Here is a 21,760-nt window from a genome sequence, read left to right on the forward strand (position 1 = left end):
ATCTATAGTTTTAGGAAGACTTTATCCCAAAACTTTACATATTATATTTTTTTATTTACTAATTTATGTATTTGTATATCTGATGATTATAACATGCCTCATCATGCCTGGGAAAGTCAAGTGTTTTCCCCAATAATTACAGGTGGGGACCCCAGATCCCAGAAGTGGAACACTTGAGCTGATTTCAGTCTAGGTTGACACTGGTAAGATAAGAAGCAAAGACTCTAGGAGTGATTTTATTAGATGAGTGAAAAAATGATGAAATCCTGAACATCCTGCACCCTTCATTTCTCTTTGTAAGTAATGAGTTAAGGATTACAAAATGTGTGTACTATGATGTGCAATTGTACAAAGTGTTTAATAGACAGGAATTTTACTGTTATGTGTATAGCCTTTTTCTGAAGGATGTCAGACAGACTTAACTGCCCTATACCAGTGCTAAGCCTCGCCACTGCCAAGTGAATTTACAGCAGGGCGGGCTGGTGGTTTGGTGTGGTTGTTCCCCCCCTCTCAGCACCGGGCTACTGGGTTTAAGTACGGTTTACTTATAATGCAAATGTCATTCTGCAAAAAAATATATTTAAGAAGGGCATTCATGTTGTTTTAATTACAGTTGTTTCTACAGACATCTTTCAAAACAGTTCCCATACAGTAGTATGAGATATGTGAATAGTGTAAGCCAGCCACTTTCAGTTTCCATAGTAGCTGCACCTTTTGCATTGTTTGATTTACAGCAATAGTCATGTAAAATTAAAATATCATTTAAGAAAGAAGTTATTTTTTATGAAAGTACACTAATGTATTTACTTTAATATATCACACTGAGTAGTCTATAGGGGGTTTGTTTGGGAAGTGTAGTCGTGGATGTATTTGTGGATGACGTAAGCATAGGTTCATTATAAATGTGTTAGATCTTCCTCTCCAGCTGCAGGGAGTATTGGATTAAAGCAGTGTATAGATTTTAACACCTGGCACTACTGGTTTTCCAGGGTTTATATAGAGAGATTAATTTTGTAATTTTGTTACTGAATTGTTGTGTCGGGTCAAATGATCACATTGCTTTTATTTGCATTCAAACTTTAATACTAGTTAGTTACCTTCTACAACTATTCTTTCTCACACTTTAAGTAAGTAATTTAAACATGAATTCTGACAATGTAACATTTATTTTCCATCCAACATTTTACATCAATGGATTTTACAACATGCCACATGCAAATTATTATTATATATTTCTGTGTTTTGTGTACGCTGTGACTATTTTAGGTAATTCTTTAATAATGGGCACTATTTACCTGGCTCGTGCTCTTCACACAGCAAAGTATATAGCTGTGTTCAACCTGGCCCTGTCTGATTTGTGTGGAAGTTCTGCTATTATTCCAAATTACGTGGACATGTTTCTGTTTGATAGGCAGTACATACCTTATAAAAATTGTCTGTCAAGCATGTTTTTTGTTTTTTTCTTTATGGCTATGCAGTCTTTTAATCTGCTTGCTTTGGCCTTTGATAGAGTAATTGCTATATGTTTTCCTCTGAGGTATCATGCTATTGTCACCAAAACTACCATGACTCTTATAGTTGGTTTTATGTGGCTTTTTTCTTTGACTATTAATTCAATCCTTGTTGCTCTGATTACCAGACTGTCTTTCTGTAGATCTACAAAAGTTGACAGCTATTTTTGTGATCATGGCCCTGTCCATAGACTAGCCTGTAGTGATAATTCTCTTAATTATATATGGAGCTATGTTTGCATAGCTGTTGTGCTATGCATTCCATTGATTCTAATAGTTATATCATATGGTTGTATTGGTTTTGCATTGCTTAAGATCTCACATGGTGGTGAACGAATAAAAGCAATGAAAACATGCACTTCCCACCTTATTTTAGTGGCCATATTTTATCTACCTATTACCAGCACTTACATCACTGCTCTTACAACATACATTCATCCAAACACTCGGATAATCAACTCTGTCTTAACACAAACAATTCCACCTATGTTAAACCCCATCCTTTATACTCTAAAGACAGAGGAGGTACTACAGTCTATTAAAGTACTGTACAAACAAATAAAGCTAAAATCTATAAAGGAGACATCTGTAAAAATCATTGTGAAGAATTAAAGTAACAAAAAAATAATTGTAACTTGGCCTAATAGCACAAGGCAGAGAATTCCCTAATGTATTTTGAGTTATAAATATATACACAATGCCTCTTTAGCTGGTGCAACGGTATTTTATGGTTAGTTTAAAATGTCATATTACTGCTTATGCATTAAATACATAATTCTAGCTGATGAATTTTAGTTTTATTTATCCTTAATGTGAATTTTAGAATACTCTAATATGCTAAAGCACTGTAAAAATGTAAATGATTTAGTGATTCCACAACAAAAGAAACGTATAAAGGTGTATTATACATGTGATAATCGAATGTGATTATGTCTATAATGTAATGCAATTTGTCATTTAATGTAAATTATATGAATATGTTTATTCTCTTAAGAACAAAAAATATATATTTTTGTTCCACTGTCATTTATAGTAGCACAGCTGTTGAATTAAAAGTATTTCCGTTAGAATCCAACTTCTATGCTTGTAGCTTGAATTACTTTGTCATTGGTGTGTAACAAACAGGCTACTTTGGAACATGCATACTCTTAAGTCTTCTGAAAATGAAACTTCCAATTGTCTTAATGACTGGGATTGGAGAGAGGGATTTCGGTGGTTTGGCTTAAGCCTTGAATATACTACATAACCTTTAAAACGCAGATTATAAACAGACTGGACATATTAGTGTAACTCCAGCTTTAGCTACAAAGGTGCTAAATCTGATAAAACCAAGTCAAAGTTACAATCTGGTTAAAAGATCCCTGAGAAACCCTTGCTGTCTGTGGGTGAGCTTTATCTTGCTAAAACATGCCAGTTGGAAACCCTGCCATGAGATACATTACATGTGGCCACAGGATGTGCTGTACATATCGCTGAGCTGTTAGTGTTACTTGTATCATAGATCCAGTGGTATGAAAAGGTTTAGGTACCCTTGTTACTTTTCAAGAGTTTATTTTAGAAATCATTAGTTATTCGGATGAGTAAATTTAGTTAAATATTTAATATAGTAGACAAACACAGTGATATTTAATAAGTGAAATTAAGTTTAGAGGATTTGCAGAAAGTGTGCAATAATTCTTTAAAAACCTGGCAGGTGCATAAATTTGGCCGCCCCAACAGGAAAATTACAATAATATATAGTAGATCCTATTTTTGCAGAAATAACAGCCTCTAAACGCTTCCTATAGCTTTCAATGAGGTTTTTGAACCATATATTTTACAAAACATCTCCAGTTTAGTCAGGTTTGATGGTTTCACAGCATAAACCGGAATCTCAATAATATTCAGGTCTGGGGACGGAGCAAGATATGTATACATAGACGCAGCATCGACTGATGCCCTCTATTGGAGCCGGCCACTATATTGGAGGAGTTAACCATGCGCCCTCAGTGTATTTATTAGTACTGTACAAGGTGTGTAATACATCTTTACTAATCACAACTCTACTGATACAGGACGCTCTTACACATTACAAATAATTACTTTCATACTGAAATACTTTGTATTATGCTTTTCAACAAAGATATACATATGATACGGCATATTCATAAGTGTATAAATAAATTAATTTATATTTATATGTACATGCATTATAAATACACATATTATACACACACACGCATATTTTCTTGGTTGTTGATTGGTTGATTGATTCTATGTTTTCGGTCGCTGTCCTGTTGCATAATCCATCCTCTTCAGTTGGCAGACAGATGGTCTTAAGTTTTCATGCAAAATGTCTTGATAAACTTGAGAATTCATTTTTCCATTGATGACGGCAGCAAAGTAACCCAAAACCATGATGCCCCCTCCACCATATTTCACAGTTGGGATGATGTCTTGATGATGGTGTGCTGTGCCTTTTTTCTTCACACATAGCGTTGTGTGTTCCTATGGAAGCCCATTCCCGCCACCTAAAAAAATAAATAATCCAGCATTTTTTTATTATTATTATTATTATTATTATTATTAAGTAAACTGCTATCTCAATATTTTGAGATACTAAGTCAATATTTTGAGATACTAAGTCAATATTTTGAGAGAGTATCTCAATATTTTGAGATACTATTTCAATATTTTGAGATACTAAGTCAATATTTTGAGATACTAAGTCAATATTTTGAGATACTAAGTCAATATTTTGAGAGAGTATCTCAATATTTTGAGATACTATCTCAATATTTTGAAATACTAGTAGGCTGTACACAGACAGAAGCAGGTAAGACAAAGATGCAAAATGGAGACTATCATTGAGGATTACTTCAGACGTGGATTCACAAATCATGAAATATTGGTGCTTTTAGAGGAATCACACAATATCAAAATAGGCCTCCGGATCTTGGACGAGGCTGAAGTTAGCTTCTTATTCGCCAGTGTCTAATTCAGATTTCCGTTCCACCTTAAATGCTGGCTGAACATACATGCGCCTGCCTGTAGATAGCGCATTTTAACAGTAAAAAAACAGCATGTAGACAAAGCGCTGTGCAAACGCTCTGAATAAAGGGGAGAACACAGTGCAAGGGACAGAGTTTAACTCTGAGTGAAATATAATGTAAATAAAATTAGATAATATGAATTAAAACGTTATTGCTCTCACTTTTGGCCTTATTCCCAGGTCATTATCTACAGGCGGCCACATGTATGTTCAGCCAGCATTTAAGGTATCTCAAAATATTGACTTAGTATCTCAAAATATTGAGATAGTATCTCAAAATATTGACTTAGTGTCTCAAAATATTGACTTAGTATCTCAATATATTGACTTAGTAGCTCAAAATATTGAGATAGTATCTCAAAATATTGACTTAGTATCTCAAAATATTGAGATAATATCTCAAATTTTGAGATAATATCTCAAAATATTGAGATAGTATCTCAAAATATTGACTTAGTATCTCAAAATATTGAGATAGCAATTTACTTAATAATAATAAAAGAAAAATTGCTGGAGTATTTTTATTTTTTAGGTGGCGGGAATAAGCTTCCATATGTTCCTTCCAAATAACTCAATTTTTTTTTTATTTGTCCACAGTATATTTTAGAAAGTGGCTTCCTCCGTGGTGTCCTCCCATGAACTTCATGTGCCAGAGATTTCTGTAAGTCTTCAGCTGACACTCTAGGATTCTTCCTCACCTCATGATCATTCTGCGCTGTGCTCTTGCAGTCATCTTTACAGGACAACCACGCCTAGGGAGAGTAGCAACAGTGCTGAACTTTCTCTATTTGTCTGTCTTACCGTGGAAACATGAACATCAATACTTATAGAGATACTTTTGTAACCATTTTCAGCTTCATGTAAGACAACATCTTGAATGTAGGTCTTATGAGAGCTATTTTTTGAGGCATGATTCACATCAAGCAATGCTTCTTAAGAACAGCAAACTCAAAAGGGCAGCTTTAAGCAACATATCCAATCTCATCACATTAGTCTACATACTTTTTCTGCCCTCACTGTGAATGTTAACAAGTGTTCAATAAAACCATGCAAACATATATTTTTGTGTGGTATTAGTTTAAGCAGACTGTGTTTATCTATTGTTGTGACTTAGATGAAGATCAGAACACATTTAATCACCAATTTATTCAGAACTTCACATACTTTTTCTTGCAACTGTATATAACATGTAATGATGTGGGGAGGCATTTCCTTGGAGGGCCGCACAGACAGGATGAGATCCTCAGACCCATTTTGAGACCATATGCTGGTGCAGTGGGCCCTGGGTTCCTTCTGATACAGGACAGTGCTAGACCCCATGTGGCTGAAGTGTGTCAGCAGTTCGTGCATGATGAAGGAAGTGATGCTATGGACTGTCCTGCCCTTTCTCCAGATGTAAATCCAATCCAGCACATCTGGAACATCATGTCTCGCTCCATCCACGCACGCAGCAGAGTGAAAAGCAGGGCGTGTCTGGAGAATGCATGGTCTTTTCATTAGACAAATTGATCCCATGAAATGTGACAGCAGGTTTGGAATGATTTGTAATATTTTTATAATTGTAACGAGTAACGATGCAGCACATGAAAAAAATATTGGAGCATAAGTATTAGTAAACTGGAAGTAGGAGAAAAAAAATAATACCTCAGTAAAGTACAGTTGTGAAGTAGTTCTACTTCGTTACTATACATCTCTGCATCATAGTGATCCCCAAAACACCTCGGCCTTTCCCCACACTTTTGCTTATGGGAGTGTGCACATTTCCATAAGAAAAACTTATCATTACACTACACTACAGACAAGTAAAAAAATAAATGTGCAGAATAAGTGAAAAAAAAATTAATTAAAAGCTCTGAATTCTACACTTTGAAAGCTGAATCACTATTCATGAAAAGACTGGTTGTATCAGTCCTCAACACTGTTCACCTGGCTTCACACAGAGGGCAACAGAACACGTCCTGGTTCGGCATGAAGATCCCTTGTGTAATCATAGGCAGTGTTGGGAGTAACGGCGTTAAAACTTTTTTTCAGTAACGAGTAGTCTAACTAATTACTATGACTGTAACTATAACGCCGTTACCATTTCCGACACCCCCTTACTGCACGTTACTTTAGCAGCTCTATGAACTTTTTTTTTTTTATTTCGCTTTGCCCTGGTTAACCCCTCCTCTGTCCGGTGAACTTGAGCTTCTGGCCGCTGTGCCTGTGGTTTGGCGTGGTGAAGTGAGGCACAATTGTGACGATTTGCGTGCTCTAATCAATTCAGTGATTGCCGTGGACAACCCAAGTTCCGAATTAAGGACGTTAAGCTCTTTTTAGCTGCTCCGGTTTTTGTGGTGCTGCTGCTTTCTATTTTAGAGCTTAGATTCTCTGCCCGAATCCCACCTGACCTGAGGACCGACCCGAAATCAGGCTCCTATTTTTATTTTATATAAAGCTCTGGTGTGATAATCACAATGTTGCTAAGTAACCAATTATTATTGTTCACTAAAGCGAACGAAATAGCGAAAATTGAAAGTGAAAAACATTTGTGTTAACTGAATCTAATAAAAACGGTAATTAAAAGGAAAAACATAACTATCTCGAACTGTATTTTGTGTTTATAAAACTAACTAAAACGAACTGAAATTACTGATAGAATACCCTCATTTTTGTGTTTAATTTATTTATAAGCGCTGTTGTACAGCGGAGTTGTACAGCGGGAGTTGTTGTGCCGAGCGCGCGGCACTCGTGGTCCGTTAGTTCTTGTGTAAAGCGCTCGCGCTAGCAAGCCCACCCTAAAATGAACAGAAAAAATAAAAACAAAATAAAATTAAACTATAATAAAAATGAAAACTGTAATCACGTAGCTCTGGGCGCACGTGAACGCCTCCGCGTTTGACTTGCAGCATTGTGTGTAGCTGTTCTTAAAAATCATTTAAATTAAATAATAGTTCTATGCTTCTATGTTACAGTGTTAATTAACATAATTCTGATTATATTTCGCTCATTCAATCAGCCCGAAAACAGAGTTTATGGGGCGGATCGGGTCAGGCTCATAATGACAGTTTATGGTTCGGGCTTGGGCAGAATGTGCACGGGCTCCGGCTGGGTCGGATTTTTTGGGCATGATCTAAGCTCTATTCTCTTTTGGTGAAGCTGTTATATTAATACCATTTTAACGGGCATTAAATTGTTGTTTTTGTCCATTATTTTGTTTTATATATACATATTTCTTTTGAGTGTGCTTGGTTTGTTAAATTTCATCCCCAGACGCGTTTTTCCGCTTTTTTCAGTATTACAAGTTTTAGTAATTTTCTTTGGTTGTGTGGAGAATTTCGTTTTATTTTTTTGAAATTCGTTAGATTATATTTTTGTCAACATTTTGGGTTTATTTTCGTTTGTTATTTTCTGTTATTTTTCTAATAATAATAGTAAATGCATAATTGATTTCCTTTTTTTGACGGGCGAATAATAAAAAGTAACGCGATAGTTACTTTTACTGGTAACTAATTACTTTTATAGTGGAGTAACTCCGTTAGTAACTCAGTTACTTTTTTGGAGAAGTAACGAGTAACTATAACTAATTACTTTTTCAAAGTAACGTGCCCAACACTGATCATAGGCAGACTCATATATACAATTATATACATATATAAACAAATACAATAATATTTTTCTATATATATATAAAAAATCATTTCTTACTCGATGCTTATGTCTAGTTTTTATATAATTATTTAGCTTTTAATATGTCCATATTGCTACACATCCATTCACAAAATACAAATAAACATGACCTTAGACACAACTAAATTTAAATAGTGACTTGGCGCCACCTAATGGCAAATGCAAAAAAAGAACCTCAGGCCACATGGTGCAGCTAGCTAACAGAGCTAAGATTCACCATTAAACTCTTGAAATGCTCAAAATCAATCAATCAAAATCGAAATACACAAAAATACACAACATCATAGCTTTTCTCTCTGATTTAGCAATGAGTGATATTCACCTTACTCTCAGTATCTCAGATGTAGATATAGCTCTAGATCACTTTTGTAAATCATTCTTAGCAGTTGTAAATAAACATGCCCCCTATAAAAGATAGGTTGAGTCCCTGGTTTACCAGTGAAATCTCCTCATTGCTTCAACAGAGAAATAAAGCTTGGAGTGTTGCAAGACGCACAAAGACTGAAGAGAACTGGCTAGCTTTTAAACAACTGAGAAATAAATGTACTGCTGCAATTAGAAATGCCAAATCCAATTATTATCTCAGTCTGTTCACCAACTCCTCCAGCACCAAATAATTCTGGAAAACAGTAAACTCATTCAAAAACAATACTTCCAGCATACCATCCAAATCCTAGTTGATGACCACAAAATATCTGACCAGAAAGAGCTCTGTCATGTTTTTATGTAGATTTTGGTACAGCTGGTCATATATTTAAGAATGCAAACATAAACATGCCTATGATTGAGTGTGACCTTACCTCTACTGCTAACCAGAACCATGGTGTTTTCAGACTCCAAACCATCTCCCCGTACATAGTGTCTAATGCTCTTGCTACTATTAACCCTGGGAAAATGACAGGTGCGGATGGTTTGGATCCCTACTTCTTGCGTCTTGCAACCTCAGATATTTTAGAGCATATTATGTATATGTTTAACCTTTCTTTTTTTTTGGCAGAATTCCCAGTATCTCGAAAACAGCTAATGTTATTCCTAGAGGTGGCGGACATAAATAATTATAGACCCATCTCAAAACTTTCATGTTTAGCAAAAAATTTAGAATCTTTAGTAAACAGACTACCCAAATCATTTCTTATTAAAAACTTATTGAAAAAATCTTGTTTAATTTCCAGTCTGGTTTTAGAGAAAGACACAGTACCATCTCTGCAACCACACTGGTTTTAAATGACCTGTACACCGCCTTAGACAGAAAGAAGCACTCTGCTGCCATTTTTATTGACCTAACAAAAGCTTCTGACACTGTTGACCACAGTCTTCTTCTGGCACACCTGCAAAAAATGCAATGCAGTGGGCCCAAATTACCTTTTAGATAGAAAACAATGTGTGATTCTGGTTAACCATAAATCTAATTTAACTGCCATTGACAAAGGAGTACCACAAGGTTCAGTCCTGGGTCCAGTTTTATTTAACATATATATAAATGATCTTGCTGCCTCTTCCTCAGACATTGAGGATGTCACAGAGTATAAGTATCTTGACATCTGGCTGGATGAAAAACTCTCATTTAAAACTCATATAAATAATGTTAATAAAGTTATTAAGTTCAGACAGAGACTGGGTTTTCCTTATCGCAATAAATCTTGTCTGCTTATGTTTGTTTGAAAAAGAGTGGTAGAGGCAACTTTACTGTCAGTATTGGACTACGCTGATGTAATTTATAGGCAGGCGTCTGCCAGTGCCCTGAAACCTCTGGATTCAGTATATCATTCTGCTCTAGGGTTCATTACTGGTGATCCTTACACTACTCACCACTGCAGACTGTACCAAAGAGTAGCTTTCATTGTATTACTGTGTTACTGTTGGAAGTTTTTTTGTATTAGTTTTATCCATATAAAATATCTAGTAGAAAATGGAGATAGGACTGAATTTTAGGCCTCAGTAAATAGCAGGAACATCCCAGGTGGAAGAAAACTACTTACGACCTAATGAGAGGCACATCCTGGGGACGAAGACTGGTTACGACCTACCGACCGAACTGTTGTTACCTATATGTGTGTGAAACCATTTGTTGCCTATGTGTGTGTGTCATCTGTGCTGTATAAGAGGCTGGTCCAGAGTTGGCCAAGGAGTTCGACTCTGACAGCTGGCCGAGGTTGATCGAACCGAAATAAACCTGCTTTTCTCTGAAGCTGAACTCAGAAGTATTTGAATTGGTTGATAAAGAATGACAAAAGAAACCACACTGTTGAGGACACCGGCAAAACAAAACCCAACATTACCCTCACTTCTTTTTCCTGATGATCTAATTTTCTGTTTCTGTTTTCCTCCCAAGCTAGCTGCTGTTAAAAGTGTTATTTTTATGGAGGGTTATTTGTGACAATATTATATTGTCACGTCTGCTGCTCCTCTTTCTGCCTCTCCTGTCATTCCCTGTGAGCCAGGGATACATGAAATGTGGGGGCAATACGATATTGAGCAGGAAGTTCTAAGCGATATGATACAGGTTTAACTTGTTGAACAATCTTGAATGGACCAATAAAACGTGGACTTAACTTCTTTGACGGTAGTATGAGCTTTAAGTCCCTGGTGGACAGCCAGACCCTTTGCCCGACTTGAAATTGTGGAGGAGAGCTCCTTCTGCGCGTCAGCTTGCATTTTCATCCTGCGAACTGCTCGTTGTAGTCGGACATGGGCTTCGTCCCAGGTTTGCTGGCTCCTGTTCATCCACTCGTTCACTGTAGGTACATTGCTGGGTTCAGTGTCTGTGGGAATAAATGGGGGTTGGAACCCTAAAACACATTGAAAGGGCGTGAGTCCAGTGGATGAGCTAGTAAGAGAGTTTTGCGCATATTCTGCCCAGGGAAGGAAGGAGCTCCAATCATGCTGATTGCGTTGGCAGTAGGAACGTAAAAAACATCCTATTTCTTGATTCAGTCTTTCAACTTGACCATTTGAATTAGGATGGTAGCCAGAAGTGAGACTCACATGTATGTTGAGTACTTTGCAGAACGGCCTTCACATTTGTGAAGTAAATTGTGGGCTTCGGTCTGACACAATGTCCTCCGGCAATCCATAAAATCTAAACACATTTTCAAATAGTGTCTCTGCCATTTCCCAGGCAGTGGGTAATTTGCAAAAGGGAACCAATCTGCAGGATTTAGAGAATATATTGATTATAACTAGGATGGTCATATAACCTTTAAGGTAAGTCAGTAATGAAGTCAATACCTAGCTGTGAGCAGGTCTAGGTATTTGTAGTGAAACCAGTACCCCAGCAGAAGATGACTTGCTCTGAGCACATACCTCACAGTCTTGCACAAACCGTGTAGCATCCTACATGGAAGTGGGCCACCGGTACTTGCGATGTAACAGATCAATGGTGCATTTTATCCCCAGGTGCCCTGAGCTGGGAGAAGAATGCACCAAATTAAGTATACGGTTACACATGGTCGCTGGTACATAGGTCTTACCCACTTGACAGTTTTGGGGAATGGGGTCACTGTTTTTTCAAGCTGGATTTCGCTGTTAATATCCCACATGACAGGAGCTACTACTCTGAAGGGGGGAAGAATTGGTTCAGGGTCATTAATGTATACATTGTTAGAGACATGTTCATACGAGATATGCATCTGCTTTCCCATTCTTGGATCCAGGTCGATACTTCACTGAGAAGTTGAAACAACTGAAGAACAACAACCACCAAGACCTAATGTACTTAAGGTTGCGATGATCCGTAAAGACCAAAAAAGGATGTCCAGCACCCTCTAAACCAATGCCTCCACTTCTCCAAGGCATACTTCATAGTCAAAAGTTCTCTGTTGCCCACGTCAGCAGGATTCAGCTTGCGAGAGAAGTAGGCACAGGGGTGTAACTTGAGTGGTGTTCCCAACCTCTGAGATAAAATGGCTCCAACACCAGTGTCTGAGGCATCCACTTCTACCTCAAAGGGTAGTTCTGGTTTGGGGTGCTAAAGAATGGGGGCAGTGGTGTACTTGTCATTCAACGCAGTGAAGGCTTGGTCTGCAGTAGTGGACCAATCCAAAACTTTGCTGTTACCCTTGAGTAGCTAGGTGAGGGGAGCTGCTACAGAACTAAACCCTCTGATGAATCAACAATAAAAAATTGCGAAGCCCAAGAAACGTTGTAGTTGCTTTATAGTTCTAGGTCGTGGCCAGTTGACCACAGCATTTATCTTGTCCAAATTCAAACTCCCCCTGGGCTTTTGGTGTACCCTAAAAAGGAGAGTTCCCAGACAAACTCGCATTTTTTCTGACTTGACAAATAACTGATGGTTTAACAGTCTCTGTAGCATGGCTCCTACACAGCTCATGACATGATTCTACAGGGAAGATGAGTAGACCAAGATATCATCCATAAATACAATTACCCATCTGTCTATCATGTCCCTAAGGACTTCATAAACGAAGGCTTGGAAAACAGATGGTGCACAGGACAGGCCATACGACATAACCAAGTATTCATAGAGCCCCCTTGTGGTAACAAAAGCAGTTTTCCATTCATCATCTTCTTTGATCCTGATTAAGTTGTAGGCACTTCTGAGGTCGAGCTTGGTGAACCACTGAGCGTTTCTCAGTTTTTCCAGGGCAGATGGAACTAATGGCAAAGGGTAGGGGTTTTTAACAGAAATGGCATTAAGAGCCCGGTAATCTATACAAGGGTGAAGGACCCGTCTTTCTTTTCCACAAAAAAGAATCCAGCAGCACAGGGTGATGTGGAGGGTCGAATATGGCCCATATCTAAAGCTTCATCAATGTATGTTTCAAGGGCTTGGGTTTAGTTTGAGACAAGGGGTACACTCGGCTGCGTCGGGGTGTGGTGTTAGGGAGAAGGTCAATGGAACAGTCCCAGGGCCTGTGTGGAGGTAACTTTGTGGCACGTTCCTTACTAAATACCTCCATGAGATCCTGATAGCAGACAGGGAAAGAAACTGGGTTAAACTGGTCAGGGCTCTCAACAGTAGTAGAAAGACAAGGCATGGTCAGACAGTAGTTTTGAAAATATTCACTCCATTTAAGAATTTCCCCTTGCTTCCAGGATTTTATGGGATCATGCTGAGCTAACCAACTATAACCTAAAATAACTGGGTGATCAGGGAACTCAATAATAAGGAATGTCAAAGTCTCCTGATGAAAAAGGCCAACCTGCAGAGACACCTCCGTTGTCTGTTTGAATACAGTTCCTTTTCCCAAAGAATGTCCATCCAGAGCTTTAATCTCTTTGACGGCTAGCCAGTCCTGCATCCATAAAATTTCCAGCACAGTTACAAACCCACCTCTTTCCGGCAGCAGGGTGGTCAAACACAGCTTTAAACTGAGCTAAAACTGAGCCTCTGAACGCAAAATCTCACTGTTAGCTGTATCCATGGTCAGGTGACGTCTTATGTTCCAAAACCAGATGTATTTAAACAAGAAACAGAAAAAGTCCAGGCAAACACAGCAGGCAACAAAAAATACAGATCGCTTCGAATTGCAAGTATAAACCAGACAAGACGTCGCAGGTGTCCAGGTGTGGTGTCTATATATACTAACTATATGTGAACTAAAACTGGGGTCAGGGCAACCTCCTGGGGATTGGAGGTGCACATCCCTGGGTCAGTGGTAACAGTATTGCCCTCTGTGCGTACAAATCGTTATTTTCCTTGTGTTGTTCTCAGCCATTTTTTGTATCTAACCCTTTTTTCTGTTTATTGACTTTGATTTTTGGATAGCCCTCTGATATTGTTGTTAGCTGGTTTCTGATCTCTGCCTGCACTTTGTTACATTCCTTGCCTCCTATGCGTTTGGTTGCCTGGTTTTCGTCCCCATTCTCTGGTATGTTGTGTTATAGCCACTGGTCCTGTTGTATATTTGTATATAGTGTAAATAAACTCCCTTTTGCACCATATCTGCATTTGTCTTGCCTGGCCCTTCTGACATATAAATAAATGAATAAACAAATAATTACTTAAAACGTTAAATAACTATTTTAGATGAGATTTAATTAATTAAATTATTAATGAGTAATTAGTTTCCCAGTTTGCGCATACACTAAAGATTACAAAAGCTCCCATCTTCTCAATATCAAGTCAGTCTGTTGTAGTGTTGCACTAAAAGGAATCCACCTGTTATCACAGATCAATTTCACTTAGTCCTGTATATCCCTTAGTATAGTGCCTCTCACTTAATATCAGGACACTGATGTGTAAATTCAAAATAAATGCACTTTAAATTCTAACAAAAATATTTTACTCTAGGATTAAACTGTTATTAAAATGAATACACAGGTTAAAATAAATACTGGTCAAAATAAAGGCCCTTTAAATTATAACAACAATATTATTTTCACTCAATATTTAGACTGTTATTAACAACAATCCACTTGTTATCAAAGATCAGTTTCACTTGCTCCTGACAGTACAACACTTATGTTTGTCACTTACTTAAGAACCGATCATCATTATGTCTATTTTAAAAATAAAGACAATTTAAATTGTTCAATTATTTTATCTCTCAACTTTTTTAATTCGTCATAATAATATCATCTCACAGTGCCCCCCTGTTAATATTAAGACATTATGATATCAGCATTTATTATATATATCGGCTTTCATTATATATTTCCTGTTTTAATCTCTTTTTCAACTCAGTGTAATAACACATATATTTAACTATTCCAAACATGTATTTGCCAATCTCAATTTTGTTTTTAATCCAAAGATGGTTAAATTTTCTTCATTCCTGTTACCAAAACTCATGTGACATTTAAAAAGCATGTTTAAAAGCAAGTTCTCTAATTTCTCTCAAGAAAGTCTTTATTAGAAATAGTTGACTGCATTTTTCAATAATTTATATTTATGACAAAAAAAATCACATATATGCATGCACATTGTATTTTTTCTAAAATATGAAAGGCCATTTTTATCATTTCAAGAAGACCCAAACCTGCAATTGATAAAATTTATTATCATTTAATTTATTAAACAAATGTAGTAAATAAATAAATAAATGATAACCCAAACATAATTTTAAAAAGTGGTTAACATTACCTAATATTCACTTTGTCATGCACAGCTAAAAATGTTATACTAAAAAGTGAGCATAAAAGGGAGCAAAATATTCTAGGTTAGTTAAGTGTCTGAAGTTGTTGGCTTGCTTACAGACTCAAAATGGCCAGAAAGAAATGCGAGATATTCTTACAGTGTGCAGTTTAAGAGAAAGACGCCTCACAGGCTGTGAACTGACAGCTGCACTAAATGGAACCTGTCACAACCTGCAACACCAGTGTCTGCATCATAAATCATAAATATTTATTATTCATTATAAGGAATAATGATATATATATATATATATATATATATATATATATATATGAAGGCTGCACATTGTTGGAGAAAGCCTCTCCAGCACCACAGACATCTACACCTTCAGATGCAGGAAAAGAGCCACCCACCCAGCACACTCACTTTTTGTCCCGCTCCCTGCGCAGCATTAAGTGCAAAACAACCAGATTCAGAAACAGCTTCATTCCACAAGTTGTAAGACTCTTAAACTCCACCTAAACAACATACTGCACTGATACTTTACAAGGACAATTACTGTTTATAAAAACACTGTCACTTTAAACCGCACTGAGACACTTTATTACACTTTATCACATCTTTTACTTTCATGTTACTGATATGCATTCAATCATCATGCATATGTAGCAATTTGCACTTTCGACTGCATGATGCTACTTCCCTTCTACTTTATATTATTCTGTGTATTTATCTTATCTATTTTATTATTGTTTTTTTTTTTTTCAATTTTAATTTGTCATTTTTATTATTTCAAGAAGACCCAAACCTGAAATTGATCAAATGTATTATCATTTAATGTATTAAACAAATGAATAAATGATAACCCAAACATAATTGAAAACAAATGGTTTACATTAATAATTTAATTCCACCTCATGTACCATATGTGATGTGAATTACAATTAAGTCTTCTTGAATCCTTAAATCCTTGAATATACCTTTACCAGATATACCAGATTTTGTAATTTAAACAACTTTTTATTTTTAAATTTAAAACATGTTTTATCCAAATTCCCAAGAATAAGTGAGGAGTATTACATTTTTCTCATCACAAATCATCACATTAGCATTTAGGGCAATGTGTTGCTCCACAGCAAAGGCATGATTTAGGCCCTCATCATGGGCCATTCATACTCAAACTCGACCATTACCAGATCCCAAAATGTCTTTAAACAAGTGTTTTGGAGTGCATCATATAAACACTTCTAGCAGTCTATCTCTTACCAACAGGTTCACTATCAAAAAGTAGCTTGAGACAGTGGTACTCTCTGACAAAGAAAAAACTGTAGATTTTCCTTTTTTTAAGATGCAAAAAAACTAACAATTGACAGAACATGCTCAGCTCAAATATTTGTGGTTTAATATTTTTTCAAAAACGATCATTTTTGGTTTTGTTATTGTCAGTGTAAAAAAACATCTTTTGGTTTCATGTACTTTGTGGGCATTCAAAAGAACTGTTAAAATTTGACATTGTTTTGAGATGAGAAAATGTTATGTTAGTTTTGGGTCTTTTTTACATGGATTCACATTTTTAAATTAAGCAATATTGGTTTATTGTTGTACATTAATATTACTTTTGTTATTTAAGGATTTTAATTACATACATTAATGTAAAATAATCAAACTGAAACAGTGTTTTAGTACTTTATAATAAATAATAAATACAATACATTAATGTAAAATGAATGACATTAGCTTGTGAGTCATATAGATAATATTAGGGAAGACTCTATTATAATTAAATATATTGTGGCGTGGAAGAGGAAGGAAGACCCGTGAGACTCATGATGAACGCTCATAAGCTCTTTTATTTAACAGGCTTGCCACTCACTTACATCAGTCGCAAACAAAGTCACTAAGGCGGGCGGGCGGCCTCCGTGCCCGCAGCAGCCTGGAGGGGCCAGGCACGGCACCGCCCGCCAGCGGCTCCGAAGAGCCAGAGTTAAGATCAGGCACGAGTGCAAGGTTGGCAGGCTCCGCACCACCGTCCACAGTGTCCGACAGTCTTGGCCTATAGGGGACCAGCCTATCACGGTGCACAATCATAGTGCGTCTGCCCCACCGGATCTTATACACCACCTCCCCCAGCCTGGACAGCACCAAGCACGGACCCACCCAGGCCGACTGGAGCTTCGGGCACAGTCCCTTCTTCCGCTGAGGGTTATATAGCCAAACCCTCGCCCCCACCGCCAACGGGTCCCCAAAGCAACACGTGTCGTACGCACGCTTCTGCTTCTGTCCGGCAGCAGACTGGTTGGAGCGTGCTAGACGGTGTGCTAATTCCAGCGAAGACATAAGGTCCGAGACAAAAGTGGGCGTGTCCGAAGCGTACCCGCCCCCGTCAGGAGGTGCCCCAAAAGCCAGGGAGACCGGCGTCCTCAGTTCGCGCCCGAACATAAGCAGAGCCGGCGTGAATCCCGTCGTCTCCTGCACAGCGGAGCGACAGGCCAGCAGCACTACCGGCAGGTGCCTGTCCCAGTCACGCTGGTTCTTGTCCGACACCATGGACAACTGCGCCGCCAGCGTGCGGTTAAAATGTTCCACCAGTCCGTCACTCTGCGGATGAAGGGGCGTCGTCCTGGTCTTATGGATTCCCAGGATGCGGCAGACCTCCGCCATGACCTCCGACTCGAAATTTCTCCCCTGGTCGCTGTGCAGTTCTTCCGGAACCCCGAATCTGCAAAAGAACTCCTGCACCAGGATATCCACAGTAGTGACCACCCCTTGGTCCGGCACCGCGTAGGCCTCTGGCCACTTCGTGAAATAGTCCATCACCACCAGAACAAAGCGATTTCCAGAGTCCGTCACCGGAAAGGGGCCCAGCACGTCCACGGCCACCCGCTCCATCGGGCTGCCGCACTGGTAAGGGTGAAGTGGGGCGCGGGGCGCCCTCGAGGGGCCCTTCTTGGCAGCGCACACATCACAGCAGTGCACGAAGAGTTCCATGTCGGTTCTACACTCAGGCCAATAGAAGCGTTGCCTCAGGCGCTTCAGAGTCTTGGTGACACCAAAGTGCCCAGCCCCAGGTGACCCATGAACTCCCCGTAGGACCGATCCCCTAAGCGCCCGCGGTACCACCACCTGAAAAACGCGCCACCCGTTCGCCGGATCCTCCCAGGTATGGCACAGCACGCCGTCGGACAAACTAAAACTAGCCCAGTTGGAGCGCAACGTCTTAGCAATCGGGCCCAGCGGCACCACCTCCCCCCACGACGGTGTGACGTTCGCACTGAGCGCGTGTACTGCCCACGATAATTCGCGATGCGCAACGGGCGGATCGCGAATTATCGGAGCTGCTCTACGGACACCTGAGCCACCCCGACAGCGCCAGTAACATCCCCGGAGATTGCAGCGCAGCGTGCAGTCTCAGCAGATTTCTCCTCAGCACAAGCACAATGTTTGCAGTCGGCAGCCACACACGGCCGGCGCGACAAAGCATCCACGTTACTGTGGCCACGGCCCGGGCGGTGCACAACCTCAAAACGAAACTCCTGGAGTCTAGATAACCAGCGCGCGAGTTGGCCCTCGGGCTCGCGGAAACGCATGAGCCACTGTAGCGAGGCGTGGTCAGTGCGCAGCAGAAAGGGCACCCCATACACGTACGCTCGGAAATGTTTAAGGCTTTCGACCACTGCGAGTAGTTCCCGGCGCGTTACGCAATAGTTGCGCTCCGCCTTGTCCAGGCGGCGGCTATAGTACGCTATTACGTGCTCGGAGCCGTCCTGAACCTGCGACAGGACTGCTCCGAGGCCGTGGTCGCTCGCATCAGTATCCACAATGAAACTCTCAGACACCTTCGGATACGCTAGAATCGGAGCATTGCACAGGCGGTTTTTTAGCTCCTCGAATGCCCGCTCCGCCTCGTCAGACCAGCGGAATTTCACACTAGGCTTAGTCAGAGCATGAAGCGGCGCTGCCACGTCCGCGAACCCCCTAATAAACCGCCTGTAATACGAGGCGAGCCCCACAAAGCTGCGAACCATTTCAGCATCTCGCGGTGTGGGCCAGTCACGGACCGCTACATGGCCCAGGAAGCTCACGCGCTGCCTTAGCAGATTACACTTTGCCGGATTGAGCTTCAGGTTAGCCGCCTGAACCGCCCCGAGCACCATTTCAAGGTGAGACAGTGCGGAGTCGAAGTCGGTTCAGTGCGCCAAGACATCATCCAAATAAACGACGCAGCACGACCGCGGAACCCCGCATAAAACACGCTCCATAAGACGTAGCCGGCGAAAAGTAGCCGGCGAGTTACACAATCCGAACGGAAGCACCGTGAAATGCCATAGGGCTGAGCCGAGCGAGAAAGCGGTTTTCTCCCTATCCCCCGCCACGAGGGGCACCTGCCAATATCCGCTCCTCAGGTCTAACGAGCTGAACCAGGCTGAGCCAGACAGCTGGTCCAGCGTATCGTCGATCCTGGGGAGCGGGTAGGAGTCAAGCTTCGTGACAGCGTTAAGTCGCCGATAATCCACGCAAAAGCACCAATTTCCATCCTTCTTTTTCGCAAGGACCACCGGGGCCAACCACAGGCTGCTCGAAGGCTCAATAATGCCCGTACTCGCCATCTCGCAGACTAACTGCTCCGCCGCTATGCGCTTTGCTAACGCCAGACGGTGCGGCCTCAGCCTGATGGGCTGGGCGTCACCCGTGTTTATCGAATCAACCGCAAGGCTAGTTTTAGTACACTCGCGCTCAGACACAGCGAAACTCGTGCGAAAACGGCCGATCAGTTCGCGCAAACGGAGTTGTTGGGGACCAGATAAACCCACACAACTGCGCTCCAGCATCTCCTCTATCGGATCTACACTCAACCCCGCATCCAGCGGACCCTCTACTGTATCACGTACCGAATCACACACATTCCCTCCCACCAGTTCACTTACCCCTAACTCGTCGCGTATCTCTACGGGGAGTCCAGTCACCAGCACCGAGCCCTGTGCACAGTCAATGATAGCTCCGACGCGTGAGAGCAAGTCCTTGCCCAGAATGCACGGGTCGTTGATGCGTCCTACCCAGAACTGTTGTTGAAAGGGCCCCTTGCCGACATCAATCGTCAACTCCGTTAATCCTAGGAGACCTATAGGATCCCCGGTGACTGAAGAGAGAGCGATGCGCTGGCTGTTGTCAGTCACAAACTCGGCCGCTACCTCCGTCGCTAGCTCGGGCCGTATCAGTGAGACTGACGAGCCCGTGTCCACCAGCGCGTTCACCGTCACTCCATTCAATGTGCATTTCAGGAAATAGCCGCTGAGTCCGGCAGTTCCGGAATCAGATCCCGAGGGTAAGCATAGCGTTCCTGGGGCCACCGTAACCCTCACTGGGTGGTCCCGGCTCCGTTTCCCGGCCGGCTGCAGTGCGCTCGCTTGTGGCCACGCCCCCCGCAGCGCCAGCACTCCAGTTGGGCATCAGACCTGCTCCGACCCCACCTCTGCGAATCACGGGCAACCGGCAACGCCCCCCGCGGTCCAGGATGGCTTGAGAGGATGAGTTCGGACCGCTCCGCCACCTCCACTGCGGACTCCAGGGTCTGCGGGTCGGCCAGCCTCACGTGTTTGCGCAGCTCGCTCGGCTCGAGGGCGCACAGAAAGTGATCCAACGCGAGCCTCCTCTGGGCCGCTCTCGGAAACGTTGGGTAAGCTTGGCGGCTGAAACGTGTTCTCAGCACCCGCGTCAGTTCAGGCAGCTCGCAGCGGCACTCGGCGGGGAGCTCGATCAGTACCCTCAGCGCATCGCCCCGCAGCGCCAGGCAGAGGTTGGCTGCCGTCTCGGCGTCCGTCCAGCCCGCACCGCCCGCCATGATCTCAAGCTGAGCTTCGAAGGCTGTCCAGTCAGCGCTGCCGTCGTAGGGGGTAAGGTGGGGTTGAGCCGTCAAGCCCGCCATCCCGGAGGCTTGCGCCGCCATCATCGCGCCGTCCGTTCCGCGAGTCGGCGCCGCTGTCCTTGCGCCATCCGCTCCATGAGCCAGCGCCGCTATGATCTAAGCTCCACATACACTACTCAAGAGCATGAACAACCCAGAATAAATCACAAAATAGACAATCTTTTGACAACTACTTGCTCCCTCATCTCACAAAATATGCCTTTCAGAACTGCTCTTCACCCTGCACTGACAATGAATTGGACCTCTTTCTTCTATGAATGTAAATATATATTTTGTGATTGATTCTGTAATCAATAACAATGTACCTAACAGAAAATGCTATGTACAAATATATGGATTATAATTACATTTTCTTATGGCTACAATGCAGTGTTCTGAATGATATATGTTCTGCCTGAAGTTTCTGCTCTATTTGTGGGACAGTGGGTGGCATTTAAAAGCATAAATGGCCATATGAACATATGAATTTAATTACATTTTCTATATAACACTTTGCAAACAGAATAAAAAAAGTAAAAGTAAACGATTTTCTGTTCATTAAAAATATGGCAGCAGAGATCCATGTAGACACTTGTTTTTATTGTTTCTTT

General features: G+C 41.0%; 1 protein-coding gene across 1 annotated transcript; it reads left to right on the forward strand.

Moving 5' to 3' along the window:
• Positions 1 to 446: 446 nt before the first annotated feature.
• LOC103021350 (olfactory receptor 1-like) lies at positions 447 to 2,586 on the forward strand. Its single transcript, XM_015601937.3, has one exon. The coding sequence runs from the start codon at positions 1,143 to 1,145 to the stop codon at positions 2,121 to 2,123; it is 981 nt and encodes a 326-aa protein (XP_015457423.3). The 5' UTR covers positions 447 to 1,142; the 3' UTR covers positions 2,124 to 2,586.
• The last annotated feature ends 19,174 nt before the right edge of the window (positions 2,587 to 21,760 follow it).

Source organism: Astyanax mexicanus, chromosome 20 (genome assembly GCF_023375975.1).
Source record: "Astyanax mexicanus isolate ESR-SI-001 chromosome 20, AstMex3_surface, whole genome shotgun sequence".
Lineage (NCBI taxonomy): Eukaryota > Metazoa > Chordata > Actinopteri > Characiformes > Acestrorhamphidae > Astyanax > Astyanax mexicanus.

Bases quoted from the DNA above. Each gene is read 5' to 3' on its own strand.
- LOC103021350 (XM_015601937.3), top strand. From the start codon at position 1,143: ATGAATTCTGACAATGTAACATTTATTTTCCATCCAACATTTTACATC.